The 17,852-nt window shown below is 40.9% G+C and overlaps 1 protein-coding gene across 2 annotated transcripts; it reads left to right on the top strand.

The window, feature by feature from the left end:
• The first annotated feature begins 6,609 nt into the window (after window positions 1–6,609).
• Window positions 6,610–17,512, top strand: MFSD9 (major facilitator superfamily domain containing 9). 2 transcript variants are annotated; one of them, XM_064143619.1, is made up of 6 exons: window positions 6,610–6,710; window positions 9,260–9,347; window positions 11,675–11,718; window positions 12,963–13,092; window positions 13,838–14,047; window positions 14,614–17,512. In XM_064143619.1, the coding sequence occupies exons 1-6, from the start codon at window positions 6,621–6,623 to the stop codon at window positions 15,402–15,404; spliced, it is 1,353 nt and encodes a 450-aa protein (XP_063999689.1). In that variant the 5' UTR covers window positions 6,610–6,620; the 3' UTR covers window positions 15,405–17,512. The 2 variants fall into 2 exon arrangements, with proteins under 2 accessions (XP_063999689.1, XP_063999688.1); XM_064143618.1 differs by lacking the exon at window positions 6,610–6,710 and adding an exon at window positions 6,774–7,007.
• The last annotated feature ends 340 nt before the right edge of the window (window positions 17,513–17,852 follow it).

Raw genomic sequence — 17,852 nt, 5'->3', positions numbered from 1 at the left:
TTTGAGTGCCTCACATCTTTGGTGAGTGCTCTAAACTTCTCTTAAAATTATAAAAAAGCCAGGCCAATACTAAACGAGAATCCAGGCAGAAAGGGACCTGGGGGTGCTGATAGATAGTAGGCTGAAGATAAGCCAGCAGTGTGCCCAGGTGGCCAAGAGAGCCAATGGCATCCTGGCCTGCATCAGGAACAGTGTGGCCAGTAGGACAAGGGAGGTTATTCTTCCCCTGTACTCAGCACTGGTCAGGCCACACCTTGAGTACTGTCTCCAGTTCTGGGCTCCTCAATTCAAGAGAAATGTTGAGGTGCTGGAACATGTCCAGAGAAGGGCAACAAAGCTGGTGAAAGGCCTGGAACATAAACCCTATGAGGAGAGGCTGAGGGAGCTGGGGTTGTTTAGCCTGGAGAAGAGGAGGCTCAGGGGTGACCTCACTGCTGTCTACAACTACCTGAAGGGAGGCTGTAGCCAGGTGGGGGTTGGCCTCTTCTCCCATGCAACCAGCAACAGAACAGGGGGACACAGTCTCAAGTTGTGCTGGGGAAAGTCTAGGCTGGATGTTAGGAGGAAGTTCTTCACAGAGAGAGTGATTGGCATTGGAATGGGCTGCCCAGAGAGGTGGTGGAGTCATCATCCCTGGAGGTGTTCAAGAAGAGACTGGATGAGGCACTTGGTGCCATGGTCTAGCTGACTGGCTAAGGCTGGGTGCTAGGTTGGACTGGATGATCTTGGAGGTCTCTTCCAACCTGGTTGATTCTATGATTCTATGATTCTATTAATTTTTCCTGCAGCGCTTAAAAGACAAGACTCATCTCGCTTCCAATTTTGACAGAAATTGAAGAGTTGCTTAATTTTAGCAAACATTCCAGTCAATTTCACATAGAAACAATTAAAAGCCTGCATCCCAGAAATAGTCAGAAATTAAGAGTTGCACTCTTCTTTGTTGTACTGTCTTATGTGGCTGCTTCCACAGCAAGAAGCACTATGAATCTCACTCTGAGGTGGTACCTTCTTCCATCTACTGCACAGATGCTTTTTGGTACATATATCTGGGATTTCTTCAGGAGGCCATGAGGATCTAGCCTGCTATAGATGAGGACTAGCATACAGTCTTTTCTGTACACCTCCAGCTTCTCCATCGCTCCTGTGGTTAAAAATAAAAGTAAAATCATAGGTTATGTGTGTGTGTATTTGTGTGTGCGTGCATGTGAAATAAGGGTACTGTTGTACAGCAGGAAAAGGACTAGAGTCAACAGGAGTCATTTAGACCAACATCTTCTCCAGTGCAGGAGCAGTAGTATCTAAACAATATGTGGCATATTTATTTTTTCTGTTAAACATCTGTTTAAAGAAACATGGAAAGCTATACAGTATTAGTTATGCTGCCATGGAAAACTCCAGGAGGGGAGATCTTCAGAACATGGATTAACAGCCATGGCAGTGTTAGGTTGATGGTGGGACTTCATGATCTTAGAGGTCTTTTGCAACTAAAACAGTTCTATGATTCTAGGATTCTCCCAGGCAGCCAGCAACAGAACAAGGGGACATAGTCTCAAGTTGTGCCGGGGAAAGTATAGGCTGTATGTTAGGAGGAAGATCTTCACAGAGAGAGTGATTTGGCATTGGAATGGGCTGCCCAGGGAGGTGGTGGAGTCATCATCCCTGGAGGTGTTCAAGAAAAGACTGGATGAGGCACTTAGTGCCATGGTTTAGTTGACTGGATAGGGCTGGGGGATGGGTTGGACTGGATGATCTTGAAGGTCTCTTCCAACCTGGTTGATTCTATGCTATTCTATAACAAGGCCCAAGGCCTGAAACAATCCCTTCTTTAACAAGATTTGTTTAAATGCTTTCTAAGTCACTGTCATGCCCACCAGAACTTACAGCGTTGAGAGTGGAATCAACTGAAAGATTTCTTTCCACAGTCCTTACAGCTGCAGATCTTTTCAGAGAGGATACACTTTAAATGCCTTTAAGATTAACAGCAGTTTCCAAGCTAAAGTTCATTTACAGTACATCTTAAAGCGTTCTGGACCGCTGGATGGTAACTTTTTCTACTGGGCTCAATTTATATGTGAAAAGTTGAAATGACTGGTGAATGTTACCCTAATGATCTGAAGCAGTAAACCAGAATGAAGTCATTGTTAGATTCGCTAAATTGGATGACAAAATGTACTTCTGGGGGGCTTGACCTTATCTATTTGTAACATGGGAATCCAGTAATATGTTCCATTTACTGAAATAAATTGCTGTAGTCGTCTCAAACTGTCTAACAAAAGTATTTTACAAATTTTGTTTAAGAATTTCTAAGGCTTAAAATTTTCTTCTCTCTTGAAGGAAAGAAAAGATCTTTTTTCCAAAACTTTGTTAGATTTTAGATTATTTTCATCAGTGCTTTCACTTTGTAGCATCTTGGAGCACACCCAGCCACACAGCTGGCGACGGGAGAGCAGCTGCAGTTTGTCTGTCCTTTGCTTGGCAGGCAATACCAAGCACCTACCAACCACAATGGATGTTTTGAGTAAAGGGCTGCGGATCACTCATCCCTTCTCCTCATTAAAAAACAAGCTCAGGCATTCTGCCTCAGACTCATTCCCCTCATATTCATAATCTGAATCAAGAAAATCCCATTAAGCAAGCCTGAGAACAGTCCAATGTGCACCAGCCCAACAGTGTAAGAAGCATTTCTTCTGCCATTAAAAGTCTCTCTTTCTTTTAATTCCTTTACGTTTACTCCACATTGATCTTCAATTAGGACAACAGAACAAGGCAACTGTTGCATTACTGGTCAGATCAAGTAACTGAGACAAAAGTTAAAAAGTTTTCCTGCTTTTCTACTTCAAGTTCCTCTTTCATTGAAAAATGAGGTTTGCTCATTGGGCCACAGAATAGCAATAAAAACTTACAATCACTGCTTATTTACTATGACTACCATGTTAATCTCATACTATACCAGACAGATGCACCCTCTAAGCAGGCATCACACTTTGTTTCTAGCTGGGTCTTTACATTTAGAACACTTATACATCTCAGACTGTGTTACTAGTCTGCAATTTTTTCCCAGTCCTAGCATTACTGACATTGTCTAGTTGATTGGACAGGGCTGGGTGATAGGTTGGACTGGATGATCTTGGAAGTCTCTTCCAACCTGGTTGATTCTATGATTCTCTGATTATCCATGAATTCAGTAATTCTGATTTTATCTCTTCCTCTAGGTCTTGGAAAAAAAGGTCTAGAAATGAGAGGCCCATCTAGACATACACCTTCTTCAGGAAAGGTTATCCATTCACAAATACAGTCCAGAAATGTATCAAACAATCCTGATCCCACATTCTGTTTGCCATGTCTGAGCATGTACCGCTCTAGTGATCATAAGAATCATGCAGTAAGTCAAACACCTCAAATTAGCAACAAGACAAATATCTTAAAGTAATGGAAATGCACTTCATTGATAGTATCATTTTAATCAACCAACTACTGCATAATTCTGCCCCAAATGATATTAGACTAGTTCTAGTTTCCTTTAAACTGTGATAAATGGTCTTCATTGTATTTCATTCCTTTAATCGTTAGTCAATTCCATTATCAGCCACCATCAATTTATTTGGCAATTTTAATCTTTATTTGGAAACTTTTATCTTAAATTTTGTAATTGCAGTGATAGAACATGAGTGAAAACCTCTGAGGTAGCAGGAATCATCTGTCTTCAGCTCAAAGGCAATAAAGAGATTTGCCATGCTACCATACACTAATGTATTTTTCTTTTTATACAAAAGAAAATATGTAGTATGCATAACTTTTAAATAATCTAATCAAATTTGGTAGTACCAAATCAGTAAGAGTTCTGCTACAGGAAGAGATACCTATATGTATTCTGAATACTTTTTTTTTTCTCCATAAATAATTTGCACTACTATTGAAGGATCAAAAAGTTCAGCTATTCTTCTTTACAAGCCAGCCTGCATGCAGACAGTTTAAAATAATACACAAAACTAAGCATTTCCATTGACATGGAGTACAAGATTCCTGCCTACAATATTTTGCACCCATTGTCATGAGAAATCATGCTTGACCAACTTGACAGCCTTCTGTGATGGTGGGATCAGCTGGGTAGGTGATAGGAGAATAGTAAATGTTGTCTAACTCAATTTCAGCAAGACTTTTAATGCTGCTTCTCATAACATCCTCACAGGTAAGCTTAAGAAATGTGGGTTAGATGAGTGGACAGTGAGGTGGACTGAGAATTGTCTGAATGTCACAGCGTAGAGGGTTGTGATCAACAGCATAGGGTTATTGGAGGCCTGTGGCTAGCGGGCTAGTACTGAGTTCAACATATTCATCAACAACATGAATGCAGGAACAGAGTGTACTCTCAGCAAGTTTGCTGATGATAAAAAACTGGGAGGAGTGACTGACACATTAGGAAGCTGTGCTGCAATTCAGTGAGACTCAGACAGGCAGAGGCGAACCTCATAAAGTTCAATGAGAGCAAGTGCAGAGGGAGAAGAATAGCCCCATACATCAGTACAATTTAAAGGTTGCCCTGATCGAAAGCAGTTCTGCATAGAAGGATGTGGGAGCTCTAGTGGACAAGTTATACCAAATGCCAGCAATGTGTCCCCAAGTAGTGCATTAAGAAAACGGTGGCCAGTAGGCTGGGGGAGGTTCTCCTCTCCTCTGCCATGGTGAGGCAGAACCTGGAACATTATGTGCAGTACTAGGCTCCCCAGCCCAAGAAAGACAGGGAACTACTAGATAAAGTCCAATGAAGAGCCGTGAGGAAAATTAGGGGACAGCAGCATTTCTCTTATGAGGAGAAACTGAGAGGCCTGGGGCTCTCCAGCCTGGAAAAAAGGCTGAGAAGCTATCTTATAAATGTATATAAATATCTAAAGAGTTGAAGTTACAAGGATAGGGCTGGGCTCTTTTCAGTGGTGGTCAGTGACAGGACAAGGGACAACGGGTCCAACCTGGAACACAGGAGGTTTCACTTGAACTTAAGAAGTTACTTCTTTAGTTTGAGGGTGACAGAGCAGTGGAAAAGGCTGCCCAGAAAGGTTGTGGAGTCTCTTTCTCTGGAGACTCTAAAAACACATTTGAACATGTTCCTGTGCAACATGATCTTAGCAGAGGGACTGAACTACGTGATCTCCAGAGATCACTTCCAACCCTTACAGGCCATTCTAAGATTCTGTGATTGTATTAGATCATTTTGATCCTAAGAATATGAAAAGAATGCAGAATTAACAAGTCTGGTTTCTGAGACTTAGAACAGAGACTGGCACTTACACAGAGCTTCAAAGATTTCACTTGGGCTCAGTTTTGCACAGAAGTCAATCTGCCTAATAGCTCAGAACAGTACTTAACTCTTGCAACACCTTTTAATCATCCAGCTCTTTAATAGTTTCCTCTGACAAATCTCTGGACCATTTCCATTTCTTCTACCAGAGTTGAAATGACCAAGGTTAAAAGTATTGCACAATTGAGCGGAGTGGTGTCAATTCCTGTGGTGCTCTTCCAACATTTTGTAACCATTTTGTCACTTTCAGAGGATTGTATGCAGCTGATCTCCATTAATGTTAGATCTAGAATTTTAAAAATTAAGAAGTTTTGTTACTCAAAAGTGGCCACAGAGAGGAGGAATAGCTTCAGACTGAAAGCCAGACTTGAATTAGACAATAGAAAGAAATTCTTCACCATGAGGGTGTTGAAGCAGTGGAACAGGTTGCCCAGAGAAGCTATGGAGCGTCCAACACTCTAAGTGTTCAAAGCTAAGTTGGATGGGGTCTTGAGCAATCTGATCTAGGGGGGTTGGAACTCCATGACCTTTTAAGGTCCCTTCCAACCCAAACCACTCTACATGAAATTAAAGAAGATGCATCGGTTAAGTCAATTATAAAATACCAAAGCCACTGTGATATTAAACAACTGAGTCATTCTGGAGATCATCTTGGAGCCATCAACAATTCATTACCCCAACTTAACCTGAAATACAGCAGAGCAACACACACACACTAATGGGGAGAATGGATGCCATTCTTTCCTGGCTCCTATGTAACAAGAGGTGAAAATCACTTTATCATCATAAAACTTGGTGACAGCACCAGCTTGAACCCTGTCACAGACCCAAGCAACAATAGCAGTGGCAGGCAACAGCCAGCATGAAGGAAGCTGGCTTGGAGGTGCCCAGGTCCAAACGTTCTCTTTGCACAGCAATGCGGAGAACAGCGCAGGGACCTATCGGCATGCCTCCAAAGCCCCTCCACCCCACCTAGCCCTTCCTGCTTTCCTCCGAGCCTCAGGCCCCGAGGTGCCGCGTTGCAAAACTCTCCAGAACCAAGACACAGGAAGAGGCAGGAAGGGTAAAGTCCAGCTGAAAGGAAGATAGGGCAGGCAGCGATCCCGATGGCCTGCGAAAGCCAGTGATGCCTTATGGCTCCTCCTCGCCTGAAAAAGAGGCAACACGAAGAACACGCTCGTGAACACAACCACCATACGAGGCCTCCCTTCTGCTTCTCGTCTCACGGCCTCCTTCCCGGCACACTGCTGCCACTGCGCATGCCCTGCGCCGTCGCCGTCGCGCAGCCGGTGCGGGGCGCGGGTGCGCGGCCGCCGTTGGCCGGATGGAGGAGGATGGGGGCTGGGGAGCGGCGGGGAGCCCGGCGCCGGTGTCCACGCGCTTCGTGCGTTGCCTGTATGCGGTGGGCTTCCTGGTAAGCGGGGTGCGGCGGCGACGCCTTTCTGGTGCGGCCTGGGACGGACAGCCCTGCCTAAGTCCGGCCCCACAGCTCCGGGGCGCTCGTTGGAGGGGCCGTGCTGGAGGCAGAAGGGGGAGCTAGGAAAGGCTCCGTAGCCGTTAAGTCCCCTCGGTGTTGTCAGGAAATGCTTCAAAGTCCGAAGTCGGGAAAACTCTCCGCATGTCGGTTGCTATTGCGCTGTGGGCGACCCTGGGTCCCTATCCGTGTCGAGCTCCTCTCTCGGCGCTCCGGTTAAAGCTGTTGGGTTCTGAGGTACATCACTTCAAACGCTTTTCTTCTTTGGAGTTTGGGTGTTTGTAGCGGCAGTAGTTTGTAGCGACTGTACTGTTTTATCTGTACAGGCGGTCTTGCAGTCTGATGGAAAGGCATGATTTTTAGCCCGTGAATGCAGTGGGATAGCGCAGCACCCTTAAACCTAAGGCTTGCGTTATGCTTGTCAGGGAGCTGTTCCTTGAAATACCAGTGCTTAACGTAAGCTGGGGGAAAAAAAGACCAAAACAAAACCCCAAACCAAGCCCCCCGGCCACAAAACCAAAATAAACCCCCAAAACTGTTTCTCTGAAAAAACCCAAAAATCCTTTTGAAACCAACAACAACCAAAAGGACCCCAAAAACCCAACCAACAAACCTTGCTGAAAAACATAGTGCGTAGGCTTTAAGGTTTGTATTCTGTAGCAATTCACCAGACTCAGGAAAGTGTTATTTAATTCATTTAGAAGGGGTAACTTGGAAAATGGAGATGAGTACAGATTTGCACTCTCAAATGTAGATGTATTCTCTTGCCTAACTTCAGGCTGGGCTGCGGCAGCAAGCCTTTGGTTTGGGTCCTGGAGCAAATATGCCAAGAAAAGGTGTGTTAGAACAAGCTTTGCTTCTTAATTCACTTAAACGCTGTGTTTCTCCAATTCTGTAATACCTTGCTGACCAGGAGTACACTGAAATGAACTAGAAGTATCCTTTTAGAAGGTACAGAGCATAGTGAAATGTAATGAAGAGCTCTTGCAGCCTAGAAAGCCAGATGTATCCAGGGCTGTATCAAAATAAGCATGGCCGGCAGGTCAGAGGTGGTTCTCTCCCTTTATTCCACTCTCATGAGCCCCCCCACCTGGAGTAATGTGTCTGGCTCTGGAGACCAACACAAGAAGGGCCTGAAACAGTTAAAATGGGTCCAGCAGAGGACCACAAAGTATGGTGCATGGCAAGAGACAGAAAGTTTTGTTTCCAATCAGAACCTCCTGTTTCAATTTAAATAAAATCTTTTTTGCCATGAGGACATTCAAGCAGTGGGACAGGTTGCCAGAGAGGTTGTACAGTCTCCATCCTTTGCGGTTTTCAAGACCTAGCTGGATAAAACTTTCAGCTACTAGGTCTGACCTCAGATCCAGGCCTACTGTGAACAGAAACCAGAATTGGAGACCTCCTGTGGTCCCTTCTGAGTGAATTAGTTTATTTCATGATTGTGCATGTGAGCGCTTGGAATGGGTCATTGAGCTAAGTCTGGTTTATTGGGGATGTTAATAAGTCGTGTGGTGTGTTTGCTCATGGTAATATATTTAATAATGTTTCATGGCAATTTCAGCCATCAAAAGGTTGCTAATGACATACTGAGAAATTACTTAGCGATACACATTGTTGCAGTTTTTCTGGCTTTGGCTATACTATGAATGGTTAGTCTAGTTCAGCTCACACAGTCATTGATAAAAGGTGATCTCGCTCCAATAGATGTCTTTTGTAAGGTTCAGCTCTGATACAGGACATTAGGCGGTGCCAGCAGTGTACAGTGAAAGAACTACTGGGTCGCTCTAGTTAGCTTAACAAAAGATAAAAAGTCAAAAGGAATGAGTAGGAAACCCTTGTACTGTTCAGGACAGACAGTGTCCTTTGCCTTCCTCATATGAAAGGTTTTTCACTTATGCTTTCCTTTTATCTTTTTGTGTGTGTGTTGTTGCCCTTCAATTGCATGTCATGAGTTCTACAGAAAGGCAGTCTGTAGGTAGGTTTAGCTCTACCAGGACTTCTCCATTGTGGACAAAGAGTTAAAATGCTCTGGATTTTCCAAATATACTGTATCTGCAGAAGTTAAAAGTATTTTTAGGTGATTGATATTATATACCACCTTGAGTTTAAATTACAGGTACCAAGTACTTTTCATGTTAAACAACTAAAGGTTAATATATATTAAGGTACTTTTTAATGCTTAAATGTCTTCAGAATAATTGTGTCTTGAGGAGGAAAGTGGATTGCCATTTTCATAATATTAACTCCTCTGTGAAGCCATCCTTTTATTTTTAAGTTTATGTGCTTTTGTAATTTTGTATATACTGGATGCATCATAGAGGCTACAACATACCATACTGGCCATGAAAAGTTTTCTTTTGATCTTGTATTGATATGGATTTTTTTTTTTGGGGGGGGGGGGTTGTTTGTTTTAATGTTATTAAGCCAAGTTGCCATCATCTTTGCAAAAGTGATTGGTTATTAAAACTTTTCTGTCATCATTTCAGGATTTGTTTGGTGTGAGCATGGTTGTTCCTTTAATGAACCTTCATATCAAATCTCTAGGAGCAAGTCATACAGTTGCTGGAATAATAGGTGAGTTGCTGTACTTGATTGATTTATTAAAGAATAAGATAATGTGGCCTGTATTATCCCTTACTGCGTATTGGCTGTAGTACCATAATTCTTCCTTGCTTATAGCATAATAAAAAGTAAGGCTGATTTTAAAGTAAAACTGTAAGGGCAGCCATATTTACCAGACCCAGATACCTTTCCAGACAGAGATACTCACAGCAGCCAAAAGCAAGTGCTTGGGAAAGCACACTTGGAAAGAACAAGGAAATCTTGCATTGATATTTGTACAGATAACTTTTCCAGCATCCAGCAATTCACAGCTCAGTAACTTTGGGAGCCAGAGATGTTGCTTTTAGTTTTACTGTTGTTTATGGTGCTTAGGCAGTTGGTTATCTTGAACTTTCCAATGCCTGTGTTCCCAGTTTGATTAAGTTCCTTGCAGCTGTGTTTCAGAAAAATACTTAACTGTCTTTAAAGAGTGTTGGTTGAAGGGAAGAAGTCTGAGAGTCTAGTTGGAGGCCTGTAGTTAGTGGGGTCCCTCAGGGGACAGTAACAGGACCAGTACTAATCAATATATATATATGATATATATCAATGACCTGAATGAGGGCACAGAGAGCACTGTCAGCAAGTTTGCTGGTGACACCAAACTGGGTGGAGTGGCTTCCGCACTGGAGGGTTGTGCTGCCATCCAGCAAGACTTAGTCTGGAAAGTTGGGCAGGGAGAAATTTAATGAAGTTCAACAAGGGCAAGTGTAGAGTCTTGCACTTGGGAAAGAACAACCCCAGGTATCAGTATAGGATGGGGACTGACCTGCTGGGGAGTAGTGAAGGGGAAAAGGACCTGGGGATCTTAGTGGATGGAAGATTGACCATGAGCCAGCAACATGCTCTGGTGGCCAAGAAGGCCAGTGCCATTCAGGGGTGTATTAGGAGGGGTGTGGTTAGTAGGTTAAGAGAGGTTCTCCTCCCACTTTACTCTGCCCTGTTGTGGCCACATATGGAATACGGTGGCCAGTTCTGGGCCCCTCAGTTCAAGAAGCACAGGGAACTGCTTGAAAGAGTCTAGCATAGTCACAAAAATGATTATGGGAGTGGAACGTCTTCCTTACAAGGAGAGACTAAGGGAGCTGGGACTCTTTAGCTTGGAGGAGACTAAGAGGTGACCTGATTAATGTTTATAAATGTGTAAAGGGTGAGTGCCAAGAGGATTGAGTCAGGTTTTTCTCAGTGATGCCCAACAACAGTACAAGGGGCAATGGGTGAAAGTTGAGGCATAGGAAGTTCCATGTAAGCATGAGGAGGAATTTTTTCACTGTGAGGGTGATGGAACACTGGAACAGGCTGCCCAGTGGAGTTGTGGAGTCTCCCTTTTTGGAGATATTCAAAACCCACCTGGATTCCTTCCTGTGTGATCTGGAATAGGCAATCCTTCTCTGGCAGGGGGATTGGACTGGATGATCTTTTGAGGTCTGTTCCAGCCCCTATCCTTCTTTGATTGTGTAATACATATAAACTGAAGATTTGAAACTTTACCTTAAAAATTGAAGTGGTAAGATAAGCTTCATGGTTCTAAAGTTCTAATTGATATCTTATGATACCATTTTTTATCATGAAACAAGCATGGTATTCTTTATAGCTGCTTGTGGTTGACATGGGCTCTGTTTCATTTTTTTAATGAAGCTTATCACTTCTCATAAAATAATTCTGGTTCCTTTTTGTGAGTTGACAGAAAAGGATTTTAAACAGCAGCTCAAGAGTCTGTTTTCATTTCAACAACCTGCTTTGTTTTTTGACTTTGAAAGAAACAGGGGTTTGGGATATATTTTTATAAGTTAAAGGGACTGGCAGGTATTTCCCTCTGCTTCTCTTTGCTGCCTGTCTTCTGCCACTAACTGCTATTAAACTCTTAGCCTCCAAAATTAAAGAGGAGGATCTGTGGTTTCTTCAGGGGTTCTGTGGTGCCAAGTGGAAAGTAATTAGTGCCTCGTAGTAATATAATTCTCTGCTAATTCTGAGAAAATAACTGTAAATGCCAAGGTCCATTTTGTTCAATACACTGTACACAGCAGCATCCTTCTACATGATATGGTTTTACAAGCCTTCAGCATTTTTTCTTCCTTTGTTTGTTGTTGTTGGTTGGTTGGTTGATTTTTTTGCATTTTTTTATCATTCTTGGAACCTTTTCCTTAGCTGTGTGCTAAACTCCACCCTTGGTTTGTTCTGCTCCCTCTTCCTATTCTAGTAAATTATTCCCAGAATTTATCTGTTTCCACATTCAAAATTTTGTGGTTTTATTTTCTTAGACTTTTACTTTTTAATATTGATATTTTAATAATTTGTTTTAGGATCTCTCTATGGTATAATGCAACTCTTTTCCAGCACATTTGTGGTAAGTTGTAACGCTGCATTCATATGTGTATTGATAGTTCCATAGATTTTATGTGGAAAAAGGGTGAGGTTGATAAATGTTTCTTGACACTTCAAAAAAAAAAATGGTTATAGTTATAGTCTTCATATAATCATTTTTTTATTGGAGGATCCAGATTTTCATTTGTGTGGAAAATGTTTTTTTATTTTATAGTCAATTGCTAGATTTTTCCAGAACTAAACAGAATACAGTCTTCAGACAAAAACTAGAATCCATGTTTGGACTGATAGGTTATTGAGCACATTGTAATCGTACAATGCTCTCTTCAGTGTTGATCCTAGTAAAGCAGTTTCCTTCAGAGTAGTAACTTGTCCAGAAAGGAGTGTCAAGAGTCATCACTTTATAAGCCCATTATTTAGAATTTGCTTTCCCAGCTTAATGAGCAGTTCTTCATAATTTGCCATATGGCATAAATTCATGCATTATATCTTTGAATTTGTTTAGTTTTCTATTACTGTATATGAGTTTTTACATCCTAATCTAAGCAAGAGTGCAGAGACTAAACATCTTGAATGCATGCTTTACATTAGATCTCTATATGTGGCTAGAAGCATCTTTGGTATTACTCTGGTACCATGTAGCTTTCAAGAGAGCAGATTCTGAGCATCTCATGGAAAAAAATGTTTCAGGGTTTGTTGTGCAGGGCACTTGGAATAAATTACTTCTGTATTATTGTGGTACTTGCTTTTAACTGCAGGTCATTTGCTTACTTCAAAAGCTATTTCCTGTTTGGAATCAAGCTGACTTGTAAACTTGCATTTGGCACACCTATTGTTTGCCTTTCTCACAAGTACTTCCTAGTTGTCTGTGCTCAAATGACTCATAGCTAAGATCATTATTTTTAGGATGCTCAACATGCGTCCAGTACATAGGAACCATTGATGAAAATAACTATTTGTTGTGTTGCAATAATGTTTTCAGAGAGCCTCTATTACATATATTCCATGGTGTTTATTGCAGGACTGTATTTTTAAAAGAGTTTTTTGTTTTTTTTTAATTCTGTGCATCATCACATTACATAGAATCAGTTTCAGCAGGTGGATTGCCAGCAGGGCATAACTCTGCTTGTGACTTCCTAATTTTGAACACTTAGAAATGTTGTGTAATTAAGCTTTTATTGACAGTTTAATTTAGAACTACTGATTTTTCACTGTACTTAGTTACATCTTGTAAGAAGCTAATTTTAATTTCCTGCCTTGTGAAAGGGTTGCTGGAGTGATATAGTAGGAAGACGGTATTCTCTGCTTGCATGTATTCTTGTCAGCGCACTGGGTTACTTCCTTCTTGGAACATCCACCACTGTGCTTCTGTTTGCCATTTCTAGAGTTCCTGTAGGTGAGTAAACATCTTGCAGTTTAAATTCCCTGTAGTCCCAGCTAGTGAAATCATGGTATATGGGTGGTTACATAGCATCATCACCCAGAAGCACTAGCTGAACCTTACTAATGGGAAAATCTGGCCTATAGTTTTGATTTAGAAACTGCTAATATGGTATCTTAAAGACAATTTACTAATTAATAATTTGATTGTTTGATTAATTAGTAGAAGTAATACTCTTAAATGCTACCAATACTGTGACTGACACCATTGCCCTAGCCAGAGGAAAGGAATGCAAATGATTGCATTATTAATATTCCTGCAGTATGCTTACCCTTCTGTGCTCTTCTTTTGCCACCCATCAGTTTCCCATATGGATTTGGTGTGTTAACCATCCTGCAAGTCTTCACAGACAGAAAAGCTGGTACAGGACTAGATTCATAAATAGACAAGATGTTTACCTATCCACAAGTTCGTATTTTAGCAGTTATTTTATTCCTAGTGTGCTTCAGCACTCAACTTAATTCTTTGTTCAGCAGGGCTGCAGGAGCCCTCCTTTCACAGAGACACCTGAATAATACTGATTCCTAAGTCCACATCTTTGACAGCCAGAGTGTTTGTTCATGGCTGAACATGGTTAATGGGATCTTAAAAATATCATTCACATGGATTTTGACCACTGACACTTCATGTAGCTTCTGTAATTTTTAATCTTCTGGACTGAGGAGTGCATGTTTCTTCTTTCATTTACCTTATGTTGCAGGTATTTTCAAACACACACTCTCCATCTCTAAAGCCCTGCTTTCTGACCTGGTTTCTGGGAGAGACCGCCCTTTAGTAATGGGGCGTTTCAACGCAGCCTCTAGTGTGGGCTTCATTCTGGGGCCAGTTGTTGGTGGCTACCTCACAGAGTTGGAAGATGGCTTTTATCAAACATCATTCATCTGTGCCTCTATCTTCCTTCTGAATGCTGGTAAGTTGTATGTCCGATTTTGTATCTTGGGTCCCTTCATTCCTCGCTTTTGTGTTTATGCCATTTGTAATACTTAAAATTCATGGTGCATGTATCATCTGTGACACGTGTGTTCTGTATAGTGATACTACCCTTTCAATTTGAACCTGTGTGGAAGGGTAGGAATTTGAAAGTGGTTAATCTCCAGGTGCTTCTCCTTCATATTGTATACATCACCTTTACATTCAGACACAACAATGGGAATTTCTGATATGCCCAAAGATGAAAACTAGGAATCAGAATTCTGGCTTTAGTCTTCAGATTTGTTTATATGTTGTGATCGTGTGATTTGTTTATATGATGTGAACACCTCGGTGTTTTCTTTCCTTGCTCCCGCTGCATTTAGAATTGAACTGATATACCATGAGTAACACTAGACTTAAACTTTGTAATATTTTAAAATTATTAAAACCCTTTTTTGAATGTTTTTGTTTGTTTACATCAAGTAAATTGTTACAATCAGACTAATGTCTTCCACATAAAGTTAATGCATTTGAATGAAATCTACTGATTTCTTGTCTATATAGGTCTTGTCTGGATGTTACCTTGGAGTGAAGAAAACACCAGCAATAGGCAACATCAACAAGACAACAAAGGAACGGACAGTTTCTCAGCGAAAGCAAATCATGACCAGCACCTAAATTCAGCACCTAACAGAGCCATGGCAAATGAAAGTTTTTTCTGGTCTCCATGGACCCAACTTGCAACAGTGCTGAAGAGGATTAAAGCAATTGCGTGCTCTGATCTGTGGGATATATTTTTAGTGCGGTTGCTGATGTCTGTTGCTATACTTCTGTACTATAGTAATTTTAGTCTGGCCTTGGAAGAGAGATTTGGGGTGAAACCCTTGTTCGCTGGATACCTAATGAGCTACAGCAGTGCACTTGGAGTCCTGGCTGGTTGTCTACTTGGACCAATAACAAGGCTTTATCAGCACAACACTTACAGACTTTTGCTGCACTCCAGCACTCTTACCTGCACATTGATTCTTCTCTATGCTTCAGCGCTGAGCATATGGATGGTCATTTTGTCTTCCACATTCTTAGCCTTTTCAACTACTATAGGTCGTACTTGTATCATTGATCTTGAACTGACCATTGGTGGGAACGAGGCCAGTGGTACACTGCTAGGTGTTGGACAGTCTGTGACCTCAGTGGGACGTATAATTGCCCCGCTCCTTTCTGGATTTTCTCAGGAGTTCAGTCCTTGTGGCCCTCCGAGTCTGGGGGTTGGACTAGCTTTAGTAGCTATTCTGGTAATGAATGCCAACAAACAAAAATACCGCAGCCATGGAAATGTTAACTTAAAAAAACAATAGCTGCAAATTTGCATTGCATAGATGTGTTTTACAGGAGAAGCAAACAGAATCAAACTGGGGTGGTGCTTACACCTGCCAGACTTGGACAGTAGTAACAAGATCTTTTAAGAGGACACACTATTTTCAGGTGGAGGCAAGTAAATATAACTATTTCTACTGCCAGGATGTTACCCTAACAAATGTTATTCTGACTAGTACCACTAGAACACCTGTGAGAGGGACAGGTGTTGCCATGTTGTATGGGCTGGGATTTTTTAATGGCTTTTTAACCTTTTTGGAAGGAAAAAAGAATCACATGAAATACATAAATCCTGCTTGTAACTCACATTTGAATTGGTGTTTAGATTGATGGATTATTAAAAAAAGCCAGAAATTGGTTCTTATTATTTAAACAGAGCTGAATTTTTATTATTTAATGAGACAATTTGCATTATAGCTCATTAGCCTTAATTTCTTATGCTGTGATCTACTGCCGTTAGTCTGCTGTGACAGTAGCTTAATTAACAGGGTGTTTGCTTATGTGATTTTGTTAAGTGTACTTGGTCTGCAAAACTTGCTGCACAGCATGTGATTAGGTACTGTGGGCTGGCTGGTCAACTCCTACATCTCTTGGTCTTTTCCCAGGTAACAGAATCGGGTGTATGCTAACTTCATGTATTTAAAGATCTGAATCATACAGGATCATTCAGACTGAAACTGTGACCGAATGTAAGCTTTATTGAAACCTTGAACTGGTGGTTTCTGAGCAATTTTGTCATAAATTATTCATTAATGTTTCCTGTGCAATCTTCTACCTTCATTGTGAGAATAAATTTGCTTCTTAATTTTGAATGACTGTTAAAGGTATGCTCAAGCAACTAGCAGTAGTTCATGGATCTGGCTTATTGCACTCTGTCATCTCCGGAGCCATAAGTGACATTTGTTTTTTGATATTTTAGTCTTCATTTGTCTGTACTGCTTAGCTCTCGAGAGGTTAACTGTCAGCTATACTGAGAGCTGTAGCACTCTGCTGTACTCTTCTCTGTTCAAGCTCATATTACTTGTCCATTTAATTTCAAACATTGTAAAAGTGTTTTGAACTAGTAACATTCTGTATACTTTTCCTAGTGTTACTTGAAAGTACAGAGTAGGCTGCAATTATGTAATAGTTCGGTTGTGGGGTTTCTTTATTGAAAAGAGCTGGGTTATCTCCTTGAACACATCCATACAAATAGTGTTGCTGCTCCAGGAGAGTCATAGATGGTGTTTTGACTTTTATAATTTATTTAATTTCTTTTATTTTATCACCTCAGTGATTACAGTGGCAGCACCTTGGCAATATCTATAGAACTCTTGAGTTGTTTTAATTTTATATATAAGCATAATCATAGAGTCATAGAATGCCAGATTGGAACAGACTCCAAGGATCATCTGGTGCAGCTTTCCTAGATGATAGTTTAAATGTGATGGCTCAGCACCCTGTCAAACTGAGTCTTAAAACTGACCAGTGTAGGGGAGTCCGCTACGCTTGGTAGATTATTTCAATGTCTACCTATCCTCATGGAGAAAAATTTTCTTCTGGATTCCATTTGGTATCTCCCTAGAAGTAACTTGTACCCATTACCCCTTGTCTTTTCCATATGAGAAAGGGAATCTCCATTGTCTTGGTAGCCACCCTTTATGTACTGGTAATGTCTGTGTGTTATTGTACTGTTAACAGATTTAGTCTGTATCCTCAGAGTTCTTTATTGTAATAATTTGTGTTGCATTTCTCCTTAGGAACTTCAGGCATTTCCAGGTGTCTTTTCCACTCCTATCTTGCTTGGTATAGGTCCCAAAACATTCTTCCCTTAGGTTTCCTCTTCTTCCCAGCCTTTAATAAGCTACTTTGCTTCATTTTTTCACCTAAAGCAACCTTTCTGTAAATCAGTGACTTCTGTTTTGCAACTATAGCAAAGGGCAAAGGAAAAGGGTAGGGGATAACCCACAAAAATTAATATATGTGAAAAACCAGTATTTTTTCCTGTACATGTTGATTATATGGGGTAGCATAACATTTACTCTTCTAAGCTGCTGCACTGATTATAAATTCTGTAAACACAATAAAATTGAATTTATATTAATATATATAGCTGCTTGAATATTGGTTATCAAACCCACCAAACTTCCTTCTTTACATATAAAGTGCAAAATGTGCTTTCCATGATCAGCAGATATTTTTATTTTGAAAAATAGTTCTCCATATAAGCTAAATAAGAGAAATCTGTAGAAGGCTGGGGTCTCAAGGGACTTACTGCAACTAATGTTACAGAAGAAAAGGATTTTTAGTTGGTAGGCTAGCATTACTTCTGAGGTGCTGCAGAAACATTTATTTCTAAAGCCTCAGTTACAGAAAAGTTGCACTTTTTTAAAAAGGAATAGGAATATGTAATTCTGTCACTATTTTTCCTTCTCTGCTGAAACAACAGG

The sequence above is a fragment of the Pogoniulus pusillus genome, chromosome 5 (assembly GCF_015220805.1).
Source record: "Pogoniulus pusillus isolate bPogPus1 chromosome 5, bPogPus1.pri, whole genome shotgun sequence".
NCBI classification, from domain to species: Eukaryota; Metazoa; Chordata; class Aves; order Piciformes; family Lybiidae; genus Pogoniulus; species Pogoniulus pusillus.
This window is presented reverse-complemented; position numbering and strand designations above follow the sequence as displayed.

Coding starts and splice junctions, on each gene's coding strand:
- MFSD9 (XM_064143618.1), top strand. CDS start 6,915: ATGTCGGTTGCTATTGCGCTGTGGGCGACCCTGGGTCCCTATCCGTGT. Junction 7,008..9,259: donor TAAAGCTGTTGGGTTCTGAG/GTACATCACTTC, acceptor TCATCATTTCAG/GATTTGTTTGGTGTGAGCAT. Junction 14,048..14,613: donor TATCTTCCTTCTGAATGCTG/GTAAGTTGTATG, acceptor TTGTCTATATAG/GTCTTGTCTGGATGTTACCT.